Genomic DNA, 18,186 nt, shown 5'->3' with positions numbered 1-18,186 from the left:
ACACTGAGCACAGATAGTGAAGAGATAGAACTGCTGCTGTGTAAAGGGAATACTGCTGCTAAAAATAACCTTATTTGTTTAAAGTGTTTGCAAACCAAATGTTATTGACCTTTTGTTCATATAGCAGTACTTTTAAAATAAAAGTGCGCAATACACTACTTTTGAATTCATTATTGAACTTTGCCATAACAATGCGATTAATCGCGATTAATGGCAAAAAATCCATGCGATTAATCGCGATTACAATTTGTAATCGTTGCCCAGCACTAATATATATATATATATATATATATATATATATATATATATATATATATATATATATATATATATATATATATATATATATATATAAATGCTAGGCAACAGACGTCTAACTGGACACAATCCCTCGAGGTAAGTCTATTTTTTTGTATATTTGCTTGCAGGGTATACAGACTAGGTCTATAAAATATGTCTTGAATCTTGATTTTACTTAAAATGTGTAACAACTATTAATTACTATTAATGTCCCTCAACAGAAACTGGATGGAGAGAGAGAGAGAGAGAGCGAGAGAGAGAGAGAGGGGGGAGAAAACGGAGACTGCTTGTAAACACAAAAGCTTATGTCGGCAGCGAGGGAGCGCGCGCGTTTTATCCAGATTGTCCCATCATCCCCTCCCACCCCTCGCGCCTCTCTCTCTCTCGCTCTCTCTGGCGCGCGCGCGCTCTCTCTCCTCTCTCTACGGGATGGCTCAAATCAAATGCGGAAGTTGACACCCAGGAAAGCCGCCACAGCCAAGATGAGTGTTGACATGACAGTTGAGCTGTAGCGAGGAGACGTAGCGGCGCGTGGGTGACAGCGAGGCGGAGATAAACCGCAGGAAACACCGAAGCCAACGCCGCTGAACTGGACTTCAGACTCGCTCATGGCTTCTCTGAACAGCGCAGAGCGACGGGCTTTCGCTCTGAAAATCAACAGGTAACATTGTGCCGTGTGTTAGCTCAGGTTGTTTTGGTATCGGGTTTAGTTTAAGGAGTGGATGCGAACTCGTGTTGCCTCCCATGAGGGACGGGGGGAGGAAGAGAGGGAGAGGGAGGGAGCTCCGTCTTGACAGTTGGAGAGGATTCAACAACGGAGCAGGCAGCCACATGTTATGAATGTTAATGCTGCAGGTTAGTTTAAAAAGCTAGCCTGGGGGATAAAAAAAAAAACTTTTTCTCCAACTTTCTCCCAAGAATTATTACAGGACATGGCTAACTTCTGGTTATAGTGACTATAGCCGTGTGAGCAGTCATTTACACACAGTTAGCCTAACACTCAATGCTGAAGCTTATACATTGACACATCTGTATTTGACCAGTTTCACTTCCTCCCCACGAGGATGCTGACTCTATATTTATGATGTCCAATATGATCATTTCCTGTAGTGTGTGAGGTCTGACTGGCCCCTTAGAGCTGCTGTATATGAGGAGGGATGTGGTCATAGTTCCTGCTGTGACACTGGCCAGGTGTGGAGGAAGTATGTACATGGAAGTCTATTGTGTACCTTGCCTCCGCTGTGGTGCGACTCATTAAAACAAATACACTTATATACTTCCTATGGTTGGCAGCACAGGAATGTATGGGCCTACTGTAAAGCTTCTCCAGGGAGAACAGAGTGAGTACTTGATGAACGTGTGTGATCTTGCAGCAGTTTAACCTTATTCACATTGTAGATTTGATGTGGGGTTTGATCCTCTCTTTAAATCAGTTTCCTTGTTTCTGCAGCTGTACCATCTAAACCTTTTGTAACTTGGATGACAACAAATATTCATGAAATATTTTCTGACGTTATGGAATTTAATGAATCACCAAGGATGCAAAAGTCATGCAAAATGTCTCTGAAAGTGGTTTAAAGTAGAGCAGCAAGTAGCGATTTTCTCAACTTATCGATCAATCTGCTAAGTATTTTCTTGATTCGTTGTCAAAATGACGTCTTAGGATTCTATGTTTTGTGCGACGGCAGTCTCCAACTATTCAAAAAGCAATTTTTTTCATGCGAGTGTGAAATCCTCTACCACCACCACCACCACAGTGCATGTACCGTTCCCTTGTTTTCATCAGCCAGGAGAAATCACGGATCCGTGCTGTGCTGTGCAGAGCTGAGCTCAGCTGCTGAGGGATCTTGGGTCACAAGTCTGGACCCAGTGATGAGCCAGCAGAGGGGCCGGTTGATGGATGCTGTAGCAGAGCACGGGGTTGTGGAATGTGTGGTTGCAAAGTGTTAAACAGCCAGTAAGAGATGATGCAAGAGACCATTCATACTCGTTGATGGTGATTTCTCAAACTGTTGTTGTAGTGAGGAAACTCTGTTGTTGTTTTTTTAATGTGAAATCATTTTATATTGACACAGCAACCTTTTGAAAATATATTATGTAGTATTCAACTATCTGAAAATATCCCCATTTCTTATCATTTTGTGGTGTTGTAATGTAACAGCACATGTTGGGCTCACAGAATAATGTCAATACCTCCTGGAAATGGACTCTGACTCTAAGGCGGGTCATTTTAGGTAGTGTAAGCTGTACAAAAATAGATCAGACAATCAGTGTGATTTAGTTTAAGCACTAAGTATGTTAGTGGACAGTTGAAAGGTGAGAAAATATGAGGGGGGAGGGATGATATGCAACAAAAGTCTCATGACCAGACCCGCTGACATCGTGATTACATGCTCAGCGTCTTAAACACCTCGGCCAATAGGACGCCCCGATATGTGTACGTTGTAGAAACCTTGATACAACGCGCATTGGTCGAACAAACTGCAGACTTAGTTTATGAATTGAAACAACCTAGATAAAGCCAGACACAAACAAACCGCTCTGACAAAGAGGAACAGTGGACACAATTTGAAACAATATGTTACAGGCCGGAAAACCTCTTAACAAACTTAATACGCCTCATATTTGTGGATTTGTTATTTCAGGGTTGAATTAATAAGTAATGTTCTTATATCCACCGTATGTTTTCTATATGAGCAGTTCCTCTCTCGATCTCTCTTATCAGGATGGAGTGTGAAGGAAATCCTGCACACTGTGGACACGACAGTGTGTCGCTCCGGGTTTCACTTCACTTTTTTTTTTTTTTTTTTTTTGTTCATGGCAGTTTTAAATCAGGAAACGTCTGTTTCTTAATAAGCACATGAAAAGAGGAAAGAAAAAGAGGTGTGACAATATGATAGCAACACTTGATGATGTTACTTACTAGCATATGGTAACAGGTGTGGGGACAGCTGTGGACGTGGGGGCAGCCGTCGTTCAATCCTCCTTAGCGGCAGGCGGACCCGGATTGAGTTACATCTGTATTTCCTGTGGGCTCTGCTTAATGACATCTGTTAACCCTCGTGGCTGTTGGTGGGCCTTTTGAGTGATGGGGTGGGGGGGGGCGGGGGTAGGGGGGAAAAGAAACCTTTAGATAAATGACTTGCCCCGTTATAGTTAAAGCATTTAAACTCTACTAGGACTCCTGTTTAAAGTCACTTTTCTTTCTGTCTTGGAGCCAAATGACTGCTGTGTTTACGCGTGCCTCCCTCTGACAGGAAGCTGAGTCGTGATGATGCTGATAGCAGCGAGACCCATTAAGTCTGGAGACATATGATAGTATGAGACACACGGTGGGGGCATCCCTTTGGTCCGCTTTCCTGCTCTTGTCATGTACACCACACACCACCTTTCCTTTGTTTCTTTTTGGCTCAGCTGAGGGAGAGAGGTCTTGTCGGGGGTGGAGGTGTCTTTTTTTAGGCTATAACATGCAAGCTGAGGGAGCCACCCACCCTTGACTTGATGATAATAGGGATAATAGTGGACTGCCTGTGTGAGCACCATGCCTGGTGGGAGTCACGTCATGAGGAGTGAATACAGATAATCATGAGTCAAATTATAGATTTGGCTATCTGAGGGAGGGGGGGGGGGTTATTAATCAGAAATGTAGCTACGAGAAGCTTTGCAACTGCAGTTTTAGAGCAGGATTCAATCTGAGGAATGCTTGCCCAGAAATGCTGACAGGAACGCACCATATGCACACACAGCAAGTGCAGGCCTGCCATAGACAGCATGACGTGACAAAAAGGGGCCAGTGTCTTTCTATAGGGAGGGCATGATAAAAGGTTTTCACCTCTCAAACATCACTCTCATCTTTTAGGAAGTGCTCCTTCAGCATGCTGCAATGTACTAACTACACTGTCTAACGGAACATGAAACAGCTGTTTGGCAGCTGGTGGTATTCACATTAAATGACTGCACAGATTGAGGTCCAACAGCATTACTGACAGATTAGAGGTGAGTTTGATAGCTCATAAAGAGTTGAAGTAATGGGGTCACTCACAAAGCTGCTTTGTCAAATGTTATTTCATTTTATTGATGGAAACATTTTCGTGGCCTTTTGTCATTCTCTGAATGAGATCAAGTGTCTTTTCTATGCAAGATGATCTAATTAGCACAGTGTGACAGCGGGCATGAGGTCTGTGGTTATGACGACATCACAACCATCAATCCGTGGAGGAAACTATTAATAGATTCCTGGTCTGGTTAATCGAACATGTTATTATATTCTACTTCCAACATACCTTTGTTGTGTATTAATGAATGATATACGTGATCATCCAAAGATGTTCAACTCCATTCGTGAGTACTTATCGTACTACTGTGTTATGACATGACATATTAATGCTGTAGTGATTGATGAGCCTGATATGAATTATGATATTCTTTTACGAAGTTGTTTTTTTACTGACAAACAGGATAATAGTGCTAAAAGTAGCGCCTGATGTTTCATCAGCCCTGATTTATAGCTGGAGTCTGAGGTCAGTTGTAATTCCCCGGTAGCAGGTTTTGGAAGAGAGCCAGCTTCATCAGTGTCCATTACCTATTCCAATCATATCTCATGAAAAGAGACAAACATTTCTGGCATCAGGCTTTTGTGATCAGCTTGGAGGATTCTCTCTCAATATCAATTCAAATGTCCGATCCCAACGAGGGAGCTGTTATTGAGATTTTGCAATTGATTTATCTCAGGGCCTCGCAGCATGTCGTGACATTCACTGTGTTTACACGCACACAGGAAACCGGACAACGTGCACCCGCGGATTACTCTTTGAAGTGTATTTTAGTGATTCCAACACTGCATTATTGTTCTATGTTGTAATAAAGAATATCCTTCAACAGGACCAAGATGATGTTGTGATTATAGTGGCTGCACTGCCGGTAAAAGACTGGTTAAGACAACCTTAACCGAACAGTATGATCTGAATTCAAATTCTTATTACTGTGCTGTAGGTGTTCAGCTTAGCCTTTCATTTTGAATCGCGCGTGTAAGATGCTCGAGAGTCTTTTATGCATTGCTCAATGGAGAGAGAGCAGCCGACGCTGACTCTCTGATGCTGGGTCTGCTCGTGTGTTATTCTGGGACAACATCATCACACTGAAAGAGTGGTGTTGATGAATGTGCCTCTCGGGGAATGCCACTGCGGTCATTGTCAGAGATCTGAGGCCCTGTTACCCGATGAGGCAAACAAACCACAGAAGCTGCTCTCAACTTCAATAACAGCTGTTTTTACAGACCGAGTCAGATGTGATTAGAACAAGATGGAGTTTCTATGCTTCACTGAGCCTTCCCTATTCAGTCTTCTCGACCTTTCATTCAACAATGACCTCGGTCTCTGCGTCCTCTCAGCTAAAAGCTTTTACAGGTATTGTTGACGTTCAAATATTTGATCCGTGACAAGAATTCGTAACATGTTCAGGCTTGGTGGTTTCACAGAAAAATGCATTATCAGGACGTTGCTTTATACTCGGTTGATGACACAAGCTGCTCTTGCTGTAATTTCACCAAAATCCAAAGCGCTGCTTTTTTGTCTTCCTGACAAAAGCAGCTTTGGTTTTATGTAACAGACGATGCCAAGACAGGGGCCCGATAAAGAGACTGACAGATGCTGTGTGTCTGCTCGCGGTATGAAATAATGTCTGCTAGCGAGAGCTGACTGGTATTTTTTAAAGACCGATCCTGAATGTGTGTCAGGGGTTTCGCAAGTAAGCAGACAAGAGTGTGAATGTGTGTAAATGCAAAAAATCCCGAACACAAAGTGTAAGTTTGGTAATAGTATGGGTTGGTTATGGCTTTGTCCCTCCAGTGGCAGTGAAGGATATAGAGGGAGGGCACTACGTTAGTGGGGAAGTGGCTGTGGGCTCAGTCTGCACACAGGGTAGGGCATGTTTCCTTTGAAGCCAAGTTATGAGAAGCTTTTACGGGGTTTAAATGGCCTCGGGCACAAGCTCAATGCACCCGTCTGCCCTCAAGCTTGCAGCCGTATATAACATCGGAATCACGTGAATCTCAGCAGTAGCCTCTCTTACGTCAAAGTGAAACACGCTAAAAACCAATCGGAGCAAACAGGAGATGTCCGAGGCAGAAGTCCTAACTCCGGCCTGTCGGCTACTCCTCTCCAGACACCTGCTGAGGTGAGGCAGTGAGGACTGTCGTTCCGTGTGTTGACCTGAAGCTTTCTGGAGCTTTAGTTTCTTAACTACAGCCCCTTTAAGCTCCACAGACTTATGTGATTGCTCAGCACAGTCCTTTTGAGACATTAGCGTAAAAAGCGGGCGTTTTGATGAGACTTGAGGTTGTTGATGTGCAGGTGAAAGGTGGGCTGCGTATGTGAGAGCCCTCAACAACCGATTTCCATGTGCCGATGCATAATACGTACTGCTCCAATAAACACCTGCTTAGTGTTGTTTGCACAGAGCGGCCTTCAGGTGTTTGTGCAGTAAATACCTGCCCCCCCCCTGTTTCAGTCTGCTCTATGAGTCATTTAAGGGTTAAGTATTGGGTATGTTGAGGACAATGTGCAGAAGGTGAACAGTGACACAAGCTGGAGTTGCGTAACAGAACTGTTGTTGCAAGTGATAAAAGAGTAAAATTTGATAATGTAGCCACTGGCCAAACACACTTCTGTGTGTGTGTTCATTGTGGAAGTCAGCATGCTTATGTGTGATGTAATATGCTTCACCAGATCAGTTTTTATTTCATGCCATTTGAGGCCACGAATTCACTTTCATTCTTGCATCGTTGTGGGTGTTTAAATGACATAATTGAAGTAAAACGGTGCTGCGCTGCTGGACTTTGCTCTTTGTGTAAATTTGTACACGGCTCTCCCACCCATGCCTCAACCTTTCCTGGCATACAGTTGTTGCACTGACTCGGCATGTTTTGTGATTGACAGGAGGGGGCGGGGAAAGTGTTGCCAGACTCGGTGTGCCCCTTTCAGATTGAACTGTAAAGCATCAGAAACGCACGTGAAATGTAAAGCAGCTTTTTATATTCTTAGAAAGTGAACTGCTTTGGCGATTGGGTGTTGCTGCAGAACATTTGTTTTCAGATGTTTGCATAGAGCTCACAGACTTTTTCAACATGCTTCATGACTCTGCAGCCTCAGTGCTTTTGACATGCGGGCAGTCCTCCATTGCAGTGGCGTTTATTAGTTTGTGGTGGTAATTAGTAACAGGGCTGTCGTAACAATGGCTGTGGGGACTTGATTAACCCATGAGATTTACCACAGGGGGAGCAGTCGGGAATGTGACCCATTTACTTAAGTCTCTGCCCTCTAACTCTCCCCTGTGTGGCAATGTTACAACAAACTGTTTTAGACACTGGCACACACAGAAATGCATACAAATATGAGGGATTTGTTTTAACACAACGCACAAATGGACACAAATAGTAAATACACATGCTTGTGCACACAAAACTGGCCTTTCGTAGTTGAACCGCAGAGAATAAAGCAGTCATTGTGCAGTTATAGGGCTCAAATGATATGCTAGATTAATTGCAAAGAAACAGGGTCGCGTAGAGATGAAATGTGGGCAACAAATTGGGACTAGCTTTGTTCTTGTCCTCCTCTGAGGGCTACAGGCTCATACACACCATCTCCAACAGTCCAATATATTTGAATACTACTCCATTCCTATGTCATGTTGATTTCCTGCTCAGTCTGACCCTTAAATCATAACACCCTATTTACTCCACTGCCAGCCAGACAAAGCCTTCACACAGCCAGCAGAGAAGCGCTTCTGCAGAGAGCAAACAATCGTTTGAATGGAATCACCGTGACTGACCAATTCAAACTAATCCTGAGTGGGAACAATGGTGGAGTTGCTGTTGCATCTCTCATTAAGATACACTGTGTGCATGCATGTTGGTGGAATAGTACAAAAAGCTATGAGGTCGTAGATATTTTGTTGTCCGTTTCTTTAGAAATATTAAATCAAATAGTCCACAGATATGATATAATAGTGTTGTAAATTTGATCCTCTACCTCTTTACCTTATGAATCTCCATGTGTGTCCATGTTTCGTTCCAGGCACTCTTCTGCTGAGATCAGACGAAACTTCAGCGGGACCTACAGCTCTCAACACAGCCGAACCAACTCCAACGCTTCGGCCGCAGTGTGCCTGAATGTGGTGAGCTCCCCTCTATGAAAAGAAAGAACTCAGTTATTTTCACCCGGCAGGTATTTGTCACATTATCCCGGATATGTATATTCAATCATTCACAGCCACCTAGAAAAAAGATGCAAAACTGTTAATACAATGCTGCTCCATTTAATGCTAGTGAATTGATGCTAGTTGATGAGAAACTCTGTGACTTGGTGGTCAGCGCTGTGGTTTCCTCTAATACTGCACTCACACACTCTTTAGTGTTTACGCTCACACCACCAAAGGGCTGTAAGCAAATCTTCTTCACATCCACTTTACTGCCATTAGTGCTGAGAATGTCTGACTCGGTGTGCTGTGTAGTCTCGACGATCATAATGTGAATCATCGACATTTATGCCACAACGTAACTTACTGCTTTTGCAAAAAAAAAAACATCTGTCTGCATTGTGCATTTCTACAAAAGAGCCGAGTTTATATAAGAAAGAATATTTCTTCCTCTTACAATAGATGAGATGAGGACTTAGCCGTGGCTTAAAAGTGGGCTGACACTGCCTGTAACCTAGTACCTCTTAGTTTCTGCAGAGATTTATATAATGAACACCGTCAGACGGGTTGTTTTCTTGCCTCTTCAGTTGAAGCCTAGCAGACAGTTGTTGAGTGATTCTCTCTCTCTCTCTCTCTCTCTCTCTCTCTCTCTCTCTCTCTCTCTCTCTCTCTCTCTCTCTCTCTCTCTCTCTCTCTCTCTCTCTCAAGCCGACAGAATGATGCACTGTAATCCTTTGCAGGGATTTGTTCCCACTACTCTGCTAGTCTCTCAGTGGTACCCTCTGAACTTCTGTCTCTGCCTCCCAGAGTCATCTCTTCTGCTGTCAGTCTTCCTGCCTTTCTTTTCTATTCCTGTCATTTCCTCTCTCTCTCTCTCTCTCTCTCTCTCTGCCGCCCTACATCTCTCTCATTTTAAGTTTCCTAAAGCTCTCAGGCGCTAAGTCTCCTGACGTATCTGTGTGCATGGCTAACTGAGCCGAGGCCCTTTCGATACTTAGCCAGTGATGATCCTTGAGCTCGTCAGCTGACGGGGCTTGAGGAGGAGTACTTGGACCGTCCATCCCACCCCGGCTTGTGGCATGCAACCCGGTTAATCTCTAACCTGCTTGGGATGTGGGTCAGTGCCTTGGCTACCGACGGGCACTGGACGGGGCCTGCTTACCTTGCAGCTTACAATGGCAAATCTTTAATATGGCTGGATTTGGGATGCGGGAGAGCGGTTTTAATACTATAATCTCCGGGATGATAGTTTCCCATTATTCAGCAGTCGCGTCTAGCACACGGGTGAGGGAGAGATGTTTGTTGAGAGGAGGAGGAGGAGGAGGAGGAGGAGGAGGAGGATCACTTTGTCAATTATCATAATTCTCCCTCTATTACTCTCCTGCTATTTTTACTGCCTAAATATGAGGAACGTCGACTAATCGATGTTGCCGGTTTCATATACAAATTGAGAGATTAAGAGGAAAAGCCGCATGTGTGCAGCTCCTTTTGTATGTGTGCATAAGCAGCATGCACACGTGTGTGTGTGTGTGTGTGTCTGTGTCTGTAGTTTGTGTTCCTGTCTGTTGAAACACCGGTTGATGGAGGGACGCCTTGCTTGATGTCACTTCCTCTAATGTCTTGCGGTTTCCACTGCAAGAAGCTTTGCCTCGAACTGCTGTCAAAACTTCAGTCAGGCTCAACTTATACTAAAAGCTAGAAACACCTCTTCCTCTTTTGGTATCGCCGATTGTTTCCTCCCAGATCTCCCAGAGTTCTGAGCTTCTAGGAATATGAGCATCAATTTAAAGAGGATCCCGGCACCGCGTTGTGGCTTAGTTTTAGCAAAAAGTATTCAGCGTCAGTAGGTGCACACTGTAGGTTCCCATTTCCGGAGAGCGCCATTTTGTTCGCTTCCTTTTTTCTGGTTCAGTTTTCAGATTTGCGCAGGGTAAGTCTCCAATCTCCTTATGAACACGGCTGCCGTTTAGAGATACTTGAGAATGAGATTATTGGTAAAGTTGATTGTCTTGAACATGGTTATTTAGGTCACATGGGGCAGTATTTTGGAGGGACAGTGCTTGTCATGACTTCTTTACATGTCTGTGTTCCTGCTCATCTTGGCCGATACACATTGAGAACAGTGGTGTTGGTTGATGTGCAAGATGTTTTTTTAAATGGATATATTTTACGCAAATAAGGCTCCAATAGTGATTTATTGATTTAAAAAATGTGTAAAGCTTGTTTTATTCATTTATCGTTGCATGTGTCTGCACAGAAGTATGCCCGTTGTAGAAGGAAGCAGGTAATAAAATAATAAATACAGTAGTTGCAAAGGCGCCGCTTTTAAAATACAAAAAAAAAAATGAGTAAGCGGAAAAGAAACTAGTCTGGCTGTTGTTTCTTACGACCTACTCTCATGACTCCACAGAGCAGGCGTTGATCAGACGCATGCATAGATTTGCATTCATTTGTTTTCGTCAGCCTCCATACTAGACGAGAAGAAGAGGCCACGCTACAGTGATTGTTTGAACTTTGAGGCAGAGAGCCGGAGACGTGCACATAATGGAGAAGGCTGCCACTGTAAGAGGCGCTGTTAAAGATCACGCCTCCTCTATAGAAAGGAGGCGTCGAAGGTTTCATCTGCATTATAGACCCGTCATTCGGCATGATGATGATGCAGTGGTTCCATCTGGCCGTCCGTGTGTTCCTGCTTACTTGCGTTGCACGCTGATACTCACCCATGTGGCGCAGAGAAAAATATCCCTTCGGGTGAATTGATGTGCAAAAACATGTCTGAAGGCAAATGGAATTTGCTCTGCGTACAGCAGTGATTAGTCCTCTGTGTTTACATATTATCTGTTAGTTGGTATGACGGTGGCTGGCTTCTCTCTTTCTCCTGTACACACACGTTCTTCTCTCACATTCACACACACTACCTGTTTGTCATGCAAACACTTCCTGTGTGGGACAGTGTGCACCATTAAAAGCTTAAATATTCTTTTTGGGTAGAGCTAAGGCACATTTTCTCTCTGAACACTTCGCTTTGTATATCTTAAGAGACTTTGACAAATTCTTGATAATCTAGGAATCTTTCAGGAGGATATTGTGATTTAAATCCAAGCTTTTCCCTAAATCAGCTGCACAGCCTGCCGACTGTAATCAGATTGGAGGTGTGCCCGGTCTGCTGCCACTTTTCACAGAAGCACCTGCTCCATGAAGGTTCCCAGCTCCCGTCTGTGGAGCCGGCCCGGCTGTTATCTCATCGCTTGTGCTTGTTTTTTTTCCTTTCAGCTCTCTCTAATGATGAAAAGTGTGTCTGTTCTTCCCCTTGGAGTGCCAGTGGGAATTTGTCCCACTGTGTGCACTGATGGTTTGAACAATATGTACTGATTCCAAGACCCAAATGGAAATTTCAGCCCGTTTGCACTGTACATAAAAGTGATTACAGCTTTGCCTTTGATCTGCTGGAGCTCTGGAGGTTGATAAGAGTTTTTGTCTAAAAATAGGTTCACAGAAAAGATGTCCTTGCTGTCTTATACAGACCAGTTTGTTCCAGTTTCTATTTTAGTTTGTGCTCCAGTCTATTATCCCACTACAGGTATGAGGTATTGGAAAATAGTCATGATTCAACATGTCTGGTCCCACCTCTCTTCCATTCTTTTCTTTTTCTTCAGTACAGTTAATATTTACTCGTAAGAAGTTCTCCACTCTACTCTATAAGGATCCTTAAATGTCCTCATATTGTGATATTTGTTGCTGTGTGGCCCTAATTCTCCCCTTCCTCCATCCCTTCACTCTGCAGCCTCACTCGTATGAAGCGGTGGAGCCCTTGGACCTGGAGGAATACCTGATATCACAGTTAAGAAGTGGAGACTCGGCCCTGATGCAGGAACTTGGGGACTTCCCCGATGATGACCTGAAGGTGGAGCAGGTGGAGAAGGAGTGTCGCACTGTTAGACACTCTGTCCCCGAAGATGGGTGAGTCACAGGAAATCTGACAATCCTCATGTTTTAAAATACCTCCGACGTTGTCACTCTAAAGTTATTCCGCCAACACGTGCTGTCTCGGCTTATTCAGAGCATTCACTTGTTCTGCACCTTGACCATGAAGTACAGATTAAGATAGAGGAGGAATGTAAAGTTTCCAGTTGTCTGTGAATGTTTGCGTGCTTGTGGGCTCGAGAATGTGTGTCGTCTCATCCTCCTCATCCCTCTCGTTGTAGACTGGAGTTGGATCCACATGTGAGAGACTGCGTGAAGAGCTACATTCAGCCGTGGCTTTTGGTCTCTAGAAGGTAAACTGTCTCCCACAGAACAACGGATACAATATCCAGCACGCTCGGAGCGGTAGAGCTCATGTAGCTCATGTTTTCACACGGATACCTTGACAGATACCTTAAAATGACAAAACTGAATCTGTCTTTGGAGTTCACAATTTAGAAATGGAATACTAGATGTACTCCAAGCTGCAGTATTTTAACTAAAGATCCTCAAAATAACAGAAAGAATGCCCTCGCTGGTATCTTAGCCGTCACACTGAGCAACAGGTGCCAACTGTCTGAGAAGTTGAACATGTCAGTGAAACAGGAAAAAGGAGGCCTGAGAGAGCCGGGTAAACATTAAACACTAGGAGATCCTATCTGATACATTGTAGTGCTCTCTTTATCTCTCCCTCCCACACACACACACACACACACACTCACACGCACACTCACATCCACTTTGTTGCGTAAGGCTTCTGTTTTTGTTGTCTGATCTGGTTTGATTAGAAGGGGTTAGTTTACTTTTATGTGTGTGTGTCCTTGTCGTTAACCTGGTGTGTGTGTGTAGGTGCCAGGGCGATGGCTGGAGTGCGTACTCGGAGCGGGAAGGCCTACACAAACTCCTTCGGAAACAGACCTTTGAGTCCGACGTCGAGCCAGACAACCAGCAGAAGCCAGTAAGAAACACAAACACAGCCGACATACACAGACCAATAAAAGAGAAGTATTCACAAAGCCTTCTTCAGAGCCGGTCTTGTGCAGCGTGGCGTGCAGCGTAGACGCACTGACTTGAAGGGGGAAAGAAGTGAAGAATTGTTCCAGTCCTGTCTTTCACCATTCTTAAGACCTGTCTTGCTGCTGCTGTGTCAGTCTACTGTTTTCTCAGATCATATTCTACGGTTGCTTGTTGTTGACACAGTTAAGCTAGGCCTCCTGTTTAGGTCCCATTAAAGTGAGAAATAGATGTAATGGAACTATCCCAGTCCCGATACAGCTTCGTATACTTTAATAGGTTGTATTTACTTTATACATTTGAAGACTCTAAATGTAAAAGGAATAGTCTGACATTTTGGGAAATACTCATATTTGCATTCTGAGAACGTTTGCCCTTATAACACTCTCATGAGTCACTCTTATGTGAAGCTCGAGCCAGTAGAGGATTGTTGTATTTTGGCAGATTATCTTAATTTAGCAGAAATTCTAGTAGCCTGGCTCTATCCAAAATTTAAAGATCACAAATTAGCATTTTTTCTTCTTCTTTATCTTCTCTTGTTTGTGTACTGATTAAACAAACACAATACAGTGTGGTGTGCCCCGGTAGCCTAATGGATAGGACGCATACCACATACAAAAAAAAGAAATAAAATGAAAACGTTACACAGCAAAAAAAAAACATGTGACAAGTGATCTTCAGAGGTGCTGGTATGTGGAAGCCATGCCAGAATAACGTCCTCCCTGCTCTTTACTTTGCTCACAAACATAAGGCCGGTACAGATCTTCTAATCCAAAAATATGCAAGAAAGCAAATAATGTCAAACTCCGAAGCAGAACTACAAAATAAGCTTTGTCCTTGAATGCAAATATGTTGCACATAGTTTAAGTGTCGTTTGTGAGAGGAACGTCATTAAGTGAGAGCAGTAGTCTGTACTGATCGAGGCTTGAGAGACGATCTGGATCCTGGATGTGAAATGTGAGGGAGGAGTGGGAGACTGGGCTGGGGGCGCTTTAATAGTGCACACAACGGTGTTTTGTTATTCCCGCCACTCTTTCCCCTGCAGCGACTCTTTCAAGTTGACTCTGCCTGGCTTGCACAGAACTAAACCTGAATATTATTCATTCTAACTCCTGTAACCTCTGTGTGTTTAGCTTGACAGTCGAGGAGATGTTGTGGTTGAATATGTGCTTTTCTTTTTGTTTGTGTTCTACTCTACACTTTTTTTCGAATCGGTAGCTTACGTCTGCATGCCTCAGTCTTTTACTTTCATCACGGATCCCTGCCTCAGTAGTCGACTGGCTTTATTTGGAGCCAAGTTCCCATCCTCTCTCTCACTTCCCTCTCTCCAGCTCTTTTGTCTCACCGGGGCCAAATCCCTAGCTCCCAGCATCAGGCAGTCCCAGCCAATCCAAGTCCCAGTCAGCGCCACTCCCAGCCGTCCCTCACCACCAGCCAGTCTCACCAGCCCCCCCCCCCTGTCACCCCATCCTTGCCAATTCTGGTTAATCACCCCAACCAAAAGGCCCTTATTACCGCTGCGGGCTTCCCATGAGCTACATGCCAGAAAGAGAGTGACAGGGAGGGGGAAGAGAGGGAAAGAACGGCCCTATTGTGATGGTCCCTCGGAGCCCCAACAGGGTGAAGCTTCGCCAGGGTGGAAGCTCGGTCCGTCCTTGCCAGTGGTTTGAGAGCTGGGATGTGAGACTCATGGATGATGGGAATGAAAGAGACAAGAAGGATGTAGAATGGGAGCAGTGAGGTTATGCCCTACCCTGTAGCGCAGTCTGACTAATTCTATATGGTGCCAGTGCCGGCCTGAGAGACCTCTGAGGCTCCAATCAGTTAACGTTAACACAGTTTAATGGTAATCTGTTTCTAAACAGAAGTAAAAGGTTCTCTCTAGCTCTGGATATGTTAAATATCACTTGAGATAATGTGGTTTTGTGCTTGACTTTAAGCCGCAGGCTCAAAAGAAAGTATTTGTTGCTTTTGCTTCCCTTTCCCCAGAGTCCCAAAGGACAGATGATTTTAAAGCTAGGATGGTTTATATTAATGTCAGAGTTTGGATGTATTTGTATAAGGTGCTTGAGGTTGGTGGTATCAATACATTGACACTCACTAAAGGTACGAATTCTGTGTATTTTAAACAACACAGCAGAAAACAAGGTGGAGCTCTCAGAAGCCAAAGGGCAACATAAATATTTTACAGCAGAAGAGATCTTTTGTGCATATCTCCGGCTTGATTCACCGTACTTCAGGGCATCTGAGAGATACATTTACATATCACACTGCTATGCTCACTTAGTTAATTCATTTCTTTTCCAACAGGCCTGTGTTGTTGCTGGCAGGGCCTTTGGATGTCAAAAATATGCAGCATCTTTGCAAGCTTGTTTTCCATGGCTATTTGTTGCTCTGCGTCAGTGAGCCAGGCATGCCATCAACCTGCTGGGAGAGCTCTGATTACACAACTCCATCAGCTAATGTACAATGCATCAATACCACTAGTGACGAGTAAGTCATACCACCCTATTGTATGACAAAATTCAATGACCTTATATCCCACATTAGATGCACACACATGTATCTAACTGTGAAAATACAGCAAGAAACCTGCGTGTTTATAACGCAGAAGGCAGCAGCTGCTGAACGTTATCGTCACGTACATATGTCCCTCCACTCTGTGTAGCATACAGTGAACATGAGCATGAGCGATGTGTTGTGTGTTGTCTACATTAAGTAAGTCCTGATCAGGCAGAAACACACGGGAGACTGTCATTGTCTCCGGGCCAAAACAGAAACTGTCTAGACTGCGTAAATGCCTGTTAGCTGTTTGTCGTGTCTGCTGAGAACACGGCGGCTGCGTTTCCAATGTCCTCGATGTTGTCGACGGTTCATAAAATGCTGTGGACGTATACGGTTGATCATTTGTGGTCACACATTTTAGTTTAGGTAGATTTAGCCGTGGGGCAACAGGTCAATGGGGTTGTCGAGTATGGATGCCTTTCTTTCCTGTTTACTCAAACCCCATAATAATAAAGTTACATGGAGGAAGAACGGGCGTTGTCCAAATATCCATTAATATGGTATCCCTTACCCTGCACCCGATTTCATTAATGTCTCTCAGCTTCTCTCTTTTGCTCAGCCTTTGTTTTTTCTCCTCCCGCTCACATTTCATTCCCCTCACCCTATTCTCTTGGTCCTCCCCCACCTCTAACCCCTTACCCTCTCTGTCTTTGCCCCCAGGTCAAGTCTCCAACACTAGCGGGGCTGAGTAATGACTCCAACCGCACGCTGACCTCCTCCGACTTTAACTTGCGGTGTTTGACCCCGGACCAGAGAGTGGAGGGGCTGCTGGCCTTCAGCAGCCACGAGGAGCTAGACCGCTTCAACCAGGAGGCACGGCAGGGGAACAGACACCCCGAGCTGTTTGCTCTGTACCCACCAGCCGACGAGGTGAGACATGGAGAGAGTTGGTCCTCTCGTGCTGTAATATTATTACCAGTGCATGCGTGCATAGGGGAACCATGTGTGTAAAGGTTGGTCTGTCACTGTTAAGAAGGCATACGCACCAAGATGCGGACTAATGTGAGCGTCAATACAAACTTGTTCAAGTCATACAACTCCTCTCCAATGTACACCATGCTTTATGTTTTCGGCTCATCAGGTCATACGAGGCTGTCTCTGGTTTCTTTATATACAGTCAATCAATATCTATAAAACATGCCAGACATGTTAACAACATTACAATAATCTCTTTACCATAGTACTTCATTTTGTAAATAGAAAACCTTCTTTGAAAGTATTTTTTTAATTCTTTACAGAGTTGAAGTTTTGCTTATTGTGATACTGGATCACTGGATATCTTGATGTTGGTCAGACAAAACAAGCTATTTTAAGACACCACCGTCTCAATTTTCTGGCATTTTATCAACTAACTGATTCATCGAATTAATAATCTGCAGATGCATCTATTCTGACATGTATTTGCACCCCTCCTCCCGCTGTGTTCACTATATAAATGGACTTTAAAGTACACATGAAAAGTACAAAAAGCCTTTGAACAATATTTGTGTTTGTTTTGGGAAGTTGCAGACACGACTCTAATGTCACCACTATTAAGAGGAAAATATATATTTAAAGAGCATCAGTTTACACCTCTCTTGCCTGTAAATCGATTTACTTCTATACCTTGTTAACACTTTAAAAGTTTTCCATTCTGTGTTTTTTTTTAAAATTTATTTTCACCTCCCCCCCAAATTCATAAACACCAGTGACTCTTGTTTAAGATCTGAACTAAATCTCCTCCGAATGTAACAACTGGTCCATTTCGTTTTGCATGGTTTGAAAACGTTCTCTGCTGTTGTGCTCCAGGAAGACGCAGTGGAGATCCGGCCCATCCCTGACTGCCCCAAAGAACACACTGGAGACCGCATCCTGATCCGATGCCAGGGCATCAAGTATGTCATACATTTTCATAATACTGTAGGAGGGGGGGGGGATTTAAACAGCTGCCCTAAGTTGGACAAGGAACCATCAGTTAGCAGTGTTAAAGGGAAATTACTCCTACACCCCCTAGTTTATGAAAATGACCTTTTGCGAAGCATTCAACATACAGTACATTCTTGTCCGTCACATCTGATCATGACTTAAAAGTCTGAGTCGTTGTTTCAGAAAGGCTTGCGGTAGATGTGACGGACAGCGCAGTATGGGAGAGTGGAGGAGGGCTGAGCTGTA

The 18,186-nt window shown here is 44.0% G+C and overlaps 1 protein-coding gene across 4 annotated transcripts in view; it reads left to right on the top strand.

Annotated features, from left to right (window-relative positions):
- Positions 1 to 783: 783 nt before the first annotated feature.
- Positions 784 to 18,186, top strand: part of dock8 (dedicator of cytokinesis 8) — a 49,786-nt gene continuing 32,383 nt past the window's right edge. The window contains exons 1-7 of one of the 4 annotated variants that reach the window (XR_012956156.1): positions 784 to 961; positions 8,373 to 8,472; positions 12,278 to 12,453; positions 12,699 to 12,770; positions 13,306 to 13,414; positions 16,696 to 16,905; positions 17,824 to 17,909. Coding sequence is in view for 3 of the 4 variants with exons in the window: in XM_076099728.1 (XP_075955843.1) it covers positions 909 to 961; positions 8,373 to 8,472; positions 12,278 to 12,453; positions 12,699 to 12,770; positions 13,306 to 13,414; positions 16,696 to 16,905; positions 17,824 to 17,909 (806 nt within the window). In the remaining variant the exon portion in view is untranslated. Of the gene's footprint in view, positions 962 to 8,372; positions 8,473 to 10,131; positions 10,424 to 10,454; positions 10,488 to 12,277; positions 12,454 to 12,698; positions 12,771 to 13,305; positions 13,415 to 16,695; positions 16,906 to 17,823; positions 17,910 to 18,186 lie in introns of those variants that run through there. The other 3 variants (XM_076099728.1, XM_076099731.1, XM_076099730.1) reach the window with 3 other exon arrangements.

Source organism: Anarhichas minor, unplaced genomic scaffold (assembly GCF_050575085.1).
Source record: "Anarhichas minor isolate MPS153535 unplaced genomic scaffold, ASM5057508v1 ptg000025l, whole genome shotgun sequence".
Taxonomy (NCBI): domain Eukaryota; kingdom Metazoa; phylum Chordata; class Actinopteri; order Perciformes; family Anarhichadidae; genus Anarhichas; species Anarhichas minor.
Note: the sequence above shows the minus strand (reverse complement) of the source record. Positions and strands in the feature narration are given on the sequence as shown.